At 33.1% G+C, this 10,251-nt stretch overlaps 2 protein-coding genes across 2 annotated transcripts; both read left to right on the forward strand.

The window, feature by feature from the left end:
* Positions 1–4,572: 4,572 nt before the first annotated feature.
* Positions 4,573–5,662, forward strand: LOC141665859 (uncharacterized). The gene is made up of 3 exons (XM_074471844.1): positions 4,573–4,873; positions 5,115–5,209; positions 5,462–5,662. The coding sequence occupies exons 1-3, from the start codon at positions 4,573–4,575 to the stop codon at positions 5,660–5,662; spliced, it is 597 nt and encodes a 198-aa protein (XP_074327945.1).
* Positions 5,663–6,405: 743 nt separating this feature from the next.
* LOC141665860 (uncharacterized) lies at positions 6,406–9,969 on the forward strand. The gene is made up of 12 exons (XM_074471845.1): positions 6,406–6,462; positions 6,556–6,844; positions 6,962–7,058; positions 7,161–7,258; positions 7,355–7,436; positions 7,512–7,644; positions 7,754–7,884; positions 7,973–8,093; positions 8,177–8,380; positions 8,484–8,552; positions 9,683–9,829; positions 9,925–9,969. The coding sequence occupies exons 1-12, from the start codon at positions 6,406–6,408 to the stop codon at positions 9,967–9,969; spliced, it is 1,473 nt and encodes a 490-aa protein (XP_074327946.1).
* The last annotated feature ends 282 nt before the right edge of the window (positions 9,970–10,251 follow it).

Raw genomic sequence — 10,251 nt, forward strand, 5'->3', positions numbered from 1 at the left:
CAACTCGTCTGTAAGGCGTTTGACGTCTTTTACTGCCCGTAAACAGTGATTCTTGTTTTTCTGATTTGATTCTGATTTTTCTGATTTTTGTCATATTTTCTTTTTATGATTAGATCATGGATAATATGATATGTTAAGATCAGATTATGTGTTTTAACATGCTTTTATGTGTTGTATGAGCATGGTGGATGGTTATGGCCTTTCGACCTTAGTGTAATGGTTTTGGTTTTGGTTTTGGTTTTAAATACGACTTGCATGTCGTCAATCTTTGTAATCATAAATCTCGAATGTAACTCGAGTTATTCTTGTAAGTTCATTAGATTAGTTTTACTTTCAATCATGTAATGTAATTCAAGACTCAAGAAGGCTATCCAATGGAGGTGATACAAAGAAGAAGACGAGGCATACAAGAAGTCTAAACAAAGAAAAAGACTTATGTAATAAGTAGTTGTATTTATTTCCATCACCATATTAGATTGACCTTGATCTTTATCATGAGCTTGATAAAGATCACATAGGATAGAGCCATAAGCAAACACATTTACTTTATTGCACTTTACATTTACTTGTTTATTTAATTTTATATATGAGATATATGCCTATGTTTACAATGCGATGATAGATTTAGGTGAACTTAAATCAATATAAGGCGTGCTCTAGAAAATCTAGAATAAGAATCGTTTCTTGCCTTAACAATAAATATTATGAATACGATCATGAGATTCTTGTATTTATGAAACACGTAATTGAATATAAATTTTCAATATTGAGAGAAAGGATGATTCTGTCAAACAAAAGATTTCTATCTGTAAGAAAGGGTTATTAAGTGACGCCTCTTGACAATGCTCCACCCGATCTGGGAATCATCTGATTATCGATTATTGATTTAAAATATTTAATTTAAAAGGAAGAATCTCTTTATAATATGATTATGATTGTAATGTAATATAATCCCTCTAAAATTAAATAATATCAAGTAGTAATTGGCCAATGACACAACGGGCTTGTGTCGGTCATAGCCTTCCAACATGGTAAAAAGTAGTTCTTATTTTTAAATCATTGTCGTTTCGTGCTACAGCCGAGGGCTTTGATTTCGAAATAAGAAATACTTGTCTATTACATAGAGATGTGTATATTGAATTAGAATCTAAAGGTTGGTACATGCTACAGCCGTGGGCCGTTGGAGACTGATTCAATTGTGTGAAATATTGGGTTAGACTTGACTTAGAATATTGAGTTTGTCGTGCCACAGCCGTGACTCAATTATTCAAGAGGCTAAACTTATATTAGGGAATAACATAAGATGTAATTGACAAGATTTGTCTGACTATTGAACATCACATGACGTTTCGTGCCACAACCGAGGTTGTGTGATGGAATGTAGGATCCATATTCCCACTAGCATTATGAATATTTAGTTTTCACTTAGGGGGTTGAAAAAATTAGATAAACTAGTGGGAGACACTTATGAATAAAGACTCGATTCATATAGTGTTTTGAAATGAAATTGAATATTTGCTAAGTGTTGTTATGTGTTTATCATTTACAGATTTACTATATTCGTCATGTCTTCTGCACTATCACTCCGGAGCATACTAGATGCTCACAAGTTGACTGGTCCTAATTTAGCTGTTTGTTTTCGCTGTAACAAGTTGGGGAACTGGAAGAGGAACTGCAAGGTTTACCTTGCAGAATTGAAGAAGAAGAAGGGTAGTAAGACTACCGCTTCTGATTCAGGCATGTTCATGATCGAAGTCAATATGTCACTAGGTCAAATTTCTACTTGGGTATTAGATACTGCCTGTGGTTCTCATATTTGCAATTCGTTGCAAGGACTAAAGGGAAGTAGGAATCTTGAAAAAGATGAGGTGATTCTGCGTATGGGCAATGGATCAAGGGTTGCGGCCATATATGTAGGATCATTTAGTTTACATATGCCTACGGGCAAGACTATTATTTTGAATAATTGTTATTACGTTCCCTTTATTGTGAGGAATATTGTTTCTATTCCTATGTTGGATGTGGATGGTTTTTCATTTATTATTAAGAATAATGAATTATCAATCCTTAGAGATAATGTTCTTTTTGGACGTGGCATTTTAAATAATGGTCTGTATGTATGTGACGTAGAGCATGATTTACTTTATATTGAATAAACTAATAAAAGAAAAGGAGATGATGAAAATCTGACCTATTTATGGCATCGTAGGCTAGGTCATATTAGTGAAAATAGACTGCGGACATTGCATAAGGAAGGGTTACTTGACCCCTTTGATTTTGAATCATATCCTACATGCGAGTCTTGTCTATTGGGTAAAATGACCAAATCTCCATTTAGTGGACATGGAGAGAGGGCTGCAGATTTGCTAGGATTGGTACATACAGATGTAAGTGGACCAATGTCTACGCAAGACATGGGTGGATTTTCGTACTTCATTACTTTCATAGGTGATAGATCTAGATTCGGATATGTGTATTTGATGAAACACAAGTCTGAAGCCTTTGAAAAGTTCAAAGAATATAAACATGAAGTGGAGAAACAAACCAAACACAGTATTATAACTCTTCGATCAGATCGATGTGGTGAATACTTGAATGGAGAGTTTTTAGATTATCTCAAAGAAAATGGTATAGTCTCCCAGTGGACTCCTCCATATACTCCACAGTTAAATGGGGTATCTGAAAGGAGAAATCAAACTTTGTTAGACTTGGTTCGATCCATGATGAGTTATGCGAATCTTCCAGTTTTCCTATGGGGTTATGCATTGGAAACCTCAGCATATTTACTGAATAAGATGCCTTCCAAGTCTGTTTTGATTTCATTGATATTAATAAAAGACTTGTTTTGTTTTTATTGCGGGCTCTTTCTATTTAAATGTTTAAATAAGATATACCACGGTTTAGAGTAAAGCTTTTTATGGATTGTGATGAGATCATAATAATGAGACCTAAAAGATGATAACTCTAAACTTAAATAGTTCCTGGTCGTAGGATTACTAACTGGTAATTAATAATCCGCAAAGATCGGTACATATTATGCTTGCTTCATTATGAAGAATGTCTATATTCATAGACATTTGTATGGTGACACTATAGCTAGTATGTAGGTGCTTATTATAGAATAAGTTCACTGAACATGACTCACACAGCTGAATAACTGATGGAGTTCACTCACGTGTCAGCAGTTGTTTACATAGTGATAGTTGTACCAGTATCCTTAGACTTGAGGTCATCATAGTCATCTTGTGTACACTGAACTATGCTTTGGTTTAGTTCTTAGTCTCAAGGGACAATTATAAGGGCTCTACTGGGTATAGGAATTTACACGAAGATAGTGTATGATCAATAAAGGATCTACCCCTTCCAGTGCAGGAAGAGAATGTTCAATGCTGATCCACTTATGTTAGTTCAGGAATCTTTGGCCAGAGTGAATGAAATTAGAAAGGAGTTTCTAATTTACATTAAATAGAACTAAGAATAGTGAATGGGAAAGCAAGTGATTAAATAAGATAGGCTTGACACAAGTTTCATGCCTTGTTTTTAATCATGACATTGCAGGGTAGAAGGAATTAATTGTACGGTAACTACTTACTGAATAGGTTCTTGGTATTCTAAGCAGTGAATTCGTATTATCCGGATAGTCGCGATATGCTGAGAAGTATCCCTCACGATGTAGAATAAATATGATTAATTAATTAATCATATTTAATGAATTAGAGAATTTATATAAATAATGATAAAATAGTTTTATTATTATTTATTTCTACTACCGGCTTAATATTGAACCTACAGGGTCACACCATGAAAGAGAATGATTTAATGGTGGAGGAATTAATTAATAATGGCTGATAATTATTTATTTATGAAATAAATAATTAATTGGCAAATTTAATAATTGATTAAATGAGATTTAATTGATTATATATTAATTAAAAAAGGTTCTTAATATTATTAATTAAGAATTTAATTTTTGGAAATTAAATCAAGAGAGAGAATTATTTCTAAAGTGTTTAGAAAAAGGATTAATAATTAAAAGGTGTTTAAATTATTAATGAGAATAATAAAGGGTTAATAATAATAATATTTTATGGGAAAATTTTCAGCTGAAAATTTTGCCTATAAATATACTATTATAAACCCTATTTTTGCCTCAACCAAAAAGATTTACAAAACCCTAATTCTCTCCATCTCCTCCTTCATTACATCGTTTTCTTGGTGGATATCGGTGGAGTGCTTCACACTTGAGGATCAGCTGCTAAGGATCTCCGCTCGTGGTTCTTGGATCGCTATTAAAGACCTCCATCTTTCCATTAATGTAAAGCTTCTTAAGGTAAACATACTGAACTACGAATTAAATATTATTTTTCGCATGGATCCTGCGGAGGGTTTTGGTTTTTTTAAGATTTAAATTTACGTTTTCATTGCATTTATGTGCTAAAAAACCTTCACGGTTTAAGACACAGGACTGATATTTCTGAGCTACTTCAGCGAACTGATTTAATAATTTGGGATTAGGCTCCTATGCAACATCGTCATGTTTTTGAATGCGTTGATTGATCCTTGAGAGGTATTATGTTTGCTATTGATAAAAGCAGAGCTAAAAAGCCATTTGGTGGTATAACCATTGTTTTTGGTGGAGATTTCAGGCAGATACTTCCTGTCATTCCAAAAGCATCAGGGGCTGAAGTTTTCTGCTCTACCCTCAATAAATCCAAGCTTTGGGAATCCTGTGAAGTATTTTTATTGAAGCAAAACATGCGGCTTAATGCAGGAAATAGTGATTTGGAGAACAAAACCATTGCGGACTTTAGTAAGTGGCAGCTTGCTGTCAGTGATGGCAAAGAAACCAATATTTCTCCAAGTCCAGACACTGGTGAAATGTTAATAAAGATTTCTGATCAATATATCGTTCATACGTCCGTAGATCCAATCCAGAAGCTTTTTGAAGTGATGTACCCAGATTTTATACAAAATATCTCTTTACATGAATACCTCAGATCAAGGGCCATACTCACACCTACCAATATCGTGGTGGATGATTAATACAACGATACTTGAAAAAATTCCCGGCATGGTTTTCACTTATTTGAGTCAGGATTCAATTGATGATGCAGGTGATGATGATAACGATTTCAGATCCGTGTTTCCAGTTGAGTATCTAAACTCTATCAATATGTCTTGCATTCCTAAGCATGAGTTAAAATTGAAGGTATGAGTTATCGTCATGCTTATGAGAAACTTGAACCAGATTATGGGATTATGCAATGGTACAAGAATGATTGTGAAATCATGTAGGAAGAACAATATTGAATATGAGATTTTGTGTGGCTCTCATGTTGGAACGAAACATCTAATTCCTAGAATTGAGATGATTCCAAGTGACACGAACTAGCCGTTTGAATTTAAACGCGTTCAGTTTCTGATTCAAATATGTTATGCCATGACAATTAACAAAAGACAGGGACAATCACTTGATACGGTTGGGCTTTACCTTCCTAAAGCAGATTTCTCGCACGGACACATTTATGTTGCTATATCCATAGTGACACGACCTGAAGGCCTTCATATTCTCATAGATAGTGATGATGGTATTAGCACAGATATTACAAATTATGTAGTTTTTGAGGAAGTGTTTTACAATCTTCCAAGTGTAGACAATTGACATGATATTAAGAACTTCCTATAACATTTTTCTATATTTCCTTCTTAACTCTGGATTTATTGAGTTTGATATATCAATGGTGTAAGTTCAACATCTAAAATGTTACACTTTTTTTTACTACACCTGTGTATAAACATAATATAAACAAAATATCTCCAATTATTTTGTCTATTAAAAATATGTATAATCTGTTTGATTAGGAAGATTTTCTTAATTGTTAAATATATTGTACAGATTTTATTAGGAATTGGATTACAGTTTTCCCTTTTTCTGTTGGCAAAAACCCAAATGATAAGGTTGGTTAGTTGTCATAATCACATCAAACACCAATCTTAAGAATTATCAGCAAATTAAACCGGGATATTACTCTAATTCTCATTTAAAGGAATAGATTTGCACTATCAATTTCGAGCTAAATTGTTGGCATCTCCCTAATGCCTTGCTGGTTAAATATATTTTCAACATTTTTACAGGAGTTGTCATTTGCTAAGCATCATCCTTTTTTTCTCCAGGAGTTCAACCATTTTGTAAGATCTTCAATTCTTTAAGCGATTTATACAGTTCTTAGAATATTGAATGTATAAATATCTTACATGTTGAGTTATTAAATTTTTGAATAAACTTTTTTCTTGCTCTTCTTATAGTGATCTTTTTCAATGGAATCATTTGATTGTCTATCCAATCTCGACAAGGCAAGCACTAACTGGAAAATTAAGGTCAGGGTTACCAGGATGTGGGCTAACATGACTTTAGAGACGAACTCATTGAAAGTCTACAATCTTATTCTCCTTGATGATGATGTATGTTTTAAATTTATTCATCTTTGCGTTATTTGCTGTCAATCCTTTTTTCCAATAATATGTATTTATGTCATTTAAATTATTTAAATGTAGGATAACCATGTTCATGCCTTTGCCTATCATAACATTTGGAATGGATTCAGCATGAAAAATATGGAAGCCGATGTCTATGTTTTTGACCAGTTTGCAGTTAAAGATCTGGTTGGGAACTTGAAGCCTGTGCAGTCAACGCTCTGCATCAGATTTACAGGCTCCACTATTGTGAGGACTGCTGATGATGATGGCATGATCCTTTCACAAAAGTTTGAGTTTTTAGACCTGGGAGATTTGTTTGCAGAAGCAAATAAATGTCTTCATCAACAACAGCCTGAATTTGCAATAGGTCTGGTAACACACTCATTTACTCGATATTGTCATAATTAACTCATATGAAACAATTCTCCTACAATTATAAGACAGTCTACTTTAATATTGTGTAAAGAAATTTTGTGTAAAACAGATATTATTGGAGTTGTGGAGGAGTATGAAGGTTTGAACAAGCTTTCTACTAGATACGGAGACAGGGACATTGTGAAGTTTAGAATATGTGATTCAAGGTTCTGTGCATATGTATATTTGATCAGTAGTGTAATTACGCATATACACCGCATATTGCTAATAGATTATTAACATATATGATATCTAAACCTATTTTGTAGTAATGCCCACAAAGTTACTGTTTGGGGTGATCTTGTTGTGTCGTTCAAAAATAAGATGGCTGGAAATCCCAAAAAACCGATCATTGCTATTATAACAAGTACAAAAGTGACTACATTTATGAGTATATGCAATCAAATCTATTACACAGTTATATTCTTGCTAATTAAATAATTAACTTTATTCCCATATACAGGTTCTGTTCAGATTGGTACATTACCATCTACTCATCTATATATAAATCTAGATGATGATTCTGTGAATGATATGAGGCAGAGGTAATAAGTAAATATAGAGTTAAAATTAACTCATCAATGTTTTGCTCTATTTTTTATTTTCTTCTATATGTTTAGGTTGCTTGAGGAAGGATATATAATGAAAAGAGACAAATTGTTCCAAGCTAAACAAATTGAACTGGTTCCTACATTATTTAAAAAATTATCACTCAAAGGTCTTAATGAGAATCTAACATACGATCACCTTAAGGTATTGCATTTGTATAATAGTCAGAAATGGTATTTTTTATATGGTTGCTTTTGTTGTTAAATATAACATTTTCATCGTACCCCTGAAAAGAATTTGTTGCACCTTTAAGATCATTAAGGTTGATGAGGAAACAAATTGGTGGTTTTATAGTTGTAACAAATGTCTACACGAGGTTGAGCGCATTGGAACAGTATTCAAATGTACCCATTGTCCTCGAAACATTCTCGTGTCTCCGAAGAGGTAACCTAACTATTTCAATTTGTTGGAAATTTTTGTAGGCTTGATACTGTTAATTAAAGCCTAAAAAATAGCTAACTGTTTTCTCAAGGTTCCATATCATGGTCCTTGCCGAGAATGAGACATTTGCCTGTAATATTGTTTTGAATGATCGAGTTTCTAGAAGAGTTCTTGGAATAAGTGCTGCAAAGGTGGTTTCTGATTATGATAAGGTAAGTAACTGTTATCCGAATACAGCTGCGCTGTCACTATGTTATACCACATATGCATTCTTATTTTCTACAATTGTGTTCAGGATTCCTCCAAAGCCTTTCCAGAAGTGATTATATCATTAGTCAGAAGACTAATTTCAGTTGAACTCGGTCTGAAAAAATCAAACGTTGTTGAGGATAACAACATCTTTTATGCTGAAGATTTATATGAACCAACGATGAACACTCCAACTCCTTCTGAATCTCCAATTCTGTCCGAAGATTATTCCATCAACATGGGTTTTGAAGTGAGATTATAATGCGGTTATGTTACATTTGAGTTCTCTTTAGTATTCCCTGCTGAATAATAATATTTGCAGACTTTCTTATTAACGGTCTTTGCATGTATAGTACTCTGAAGGTGATGACGGTAATGGTACTCCAGGCTCTGCTAAATCTGTTACCAAAAAAATTAAGAAGGTACTTAAAATAACTAGCATCCTATGTTAGACATCCTATTTACTTATATACCAAAGTGCTTTTCGCTGACTAGGAATTGTCCTTATTCATCACTCTAAAACTATGTCCACCTAATTTAATTAATTAATATGTCACTTTTGCTTGTAGGAAGGTTGATAGCATGCTTCAACTTTGAGTATTTTCCAGAGCTTTCATCTTGCTTATGATTGAATTAATTTTTACAGTTATTGTCCACGTGACATTATTTGCAATTTCGATTGCATAACAATGTTTTTACCCTGTTTCCAACATTTGTTATCTATGTATTTGATTTTTAATCCTTCATAATTGTGATCAGCGTCATCACACATAAATAAATGTTTGGTTTACAATATTTAAAAATTACCTTGATCATCTAGGTTTAATGAAGCATGGTTTAAGCACTACTTTTATTAAAAAGTAGTACTTATTTATCAAGGACCCTGTCGTATACCATTTAATTTGACATTCAATGTCGTTTATGGACATAAGATTTTATAATGGAAAGAAATGTTTAATTTTAAATTATATAGCGAAAAGATCATTTTTTCAAGAGAGGACAAGTTCTTAAATTTGACTCGAAACATTCATGATGAGCAGCCTTAAATTCAAAATAAAGTGTCAGACTATATGTTTTAAATTCCCCGCATTGCTCAAAATTGAAATTTACAAAATGTAACTACTTGCCATCTCATTATACAAGTTTCCACGATGTTTCCCATGAATAACCTCAAAATATGCTCCTTAATTTTGACATAAATCAATACCTTAATTATGGCAATCCTGACACACATTGCTTTGTTTAGGATTATGATATAATATGCGTATTGTTTGTAATTTGCAGAGTATACCACAACCTCTAAAAATTATCCTAACTGCCTACAATCAAGATGATAATATCTTCCTTTAAAATTGGTGTTATTGAGTATCTTTACCATATTCAAAATCGATCCTATTCTACTTAGACGGTACTATATATTCAGTAACTTTCATAGTTGTTCTACACTGAAATTGTTGAAGAACATACAGGTTTGTACACATATTTCTCTTCAATTTCAACAAAAAATACTATATATAATACATTAATCCTATAAACATTTATCATCTTTCAGCCAGGTATAAATGACCATCAACATTTGTGCGATCTGAATGCCACTCAAATTGCATGGACATTGAAAGTTAGGGTGACAAGAATGTGGAGGTCACTAAATGGTCATGGAGAGGTCTCGAGGCACAATCTTATTTTACTCGACTGTGAGGTGTGATTTCTTTTAATAAGTTACAAGTAATTGAGTTCACCACGTTTGTATTTTTAATATTCATTATTCATGCATATACTCTCTTTATATTACAGAATACGCACATGGTTGAAGTTGTGTCACCTGCTATTTGGAATTAATTTGTCGGACTTTTGATTCCAGGAACCTTATACCGTATAAGGAACATAGGTATCATGCCTAACTGGTTTGTACAGGCCTGTGCGTAACACAAACTGTATATGGTTCCTACCCATCACTATTTTGGATGTTGTTCCAGTGGATACTCTAATAATTCCGCGACACAAGTTTGAATTGACTCCCCTGCCTGCTATTTTCGATGCTCTTTTGAATTCTAATTATGATGAGATGCATGTTTACTCCACATGTATTGAATTTTAAACGTCGACAATCAAGATTTCTAA

The sequence above is a fragment of the Apium graveolens genome, chromosome 6, assembly GCF_009905375.1.
Source record: "Apium graveolens cultivar Ventura chromosome 6, ASM990537v1, whole genome shotgun sequence".
NCBI lineage: Eukaryota > Viridiplantae > Streptophyta > Magnoliopsida > Apiales > Apiaceae > Apium > Apium graveolens.

Bases quoted from the DNA above. Each gene is read 5' to 3' on its own strand.
- LOC141665860 (XM_074471845.1), top strand. From the start codon at position 6,406: ATGACTTTAGAGACGAACTCATTGAAAGTCTACAATCTTATTCTCCTT. The intron at 6,845-6,961 runs GTCTGGTAACAC...TGTGTAAAACAG, and splicing joins ACAGCCTGAATTTGCAATAG to ATATTATTGGAGTTGTGGAG. The intron at 7,059-7,160 runs GTTCTGTGCATA...CCTATTTTGTAG, and splicing joins TTTAGAATATGTGATTCAAG to TAATGCCCACAAAGTTACTG.
- LOC141665859 (XM_074471844.1), top strand. From the start codon at position 4,573: ATGTTTGCTATTGATAAAAGCAGAGCTAAAAAGCCATTTGGTGGTATA. The intron at 4,874-5,114 runs GTGAAATGTTAA...TTGATGATGCAG, and splicing joins TTCTCCAAGTCCAGACACTG to GTGATGATGATAACGATTTC. The intron at 5,210-5,461 runs GTATGAGTTATC...AACAAAAGACAG, and splicing joins AGCATGAGTTAAAATTGAAG to GGACAATCACTTGATACGGT.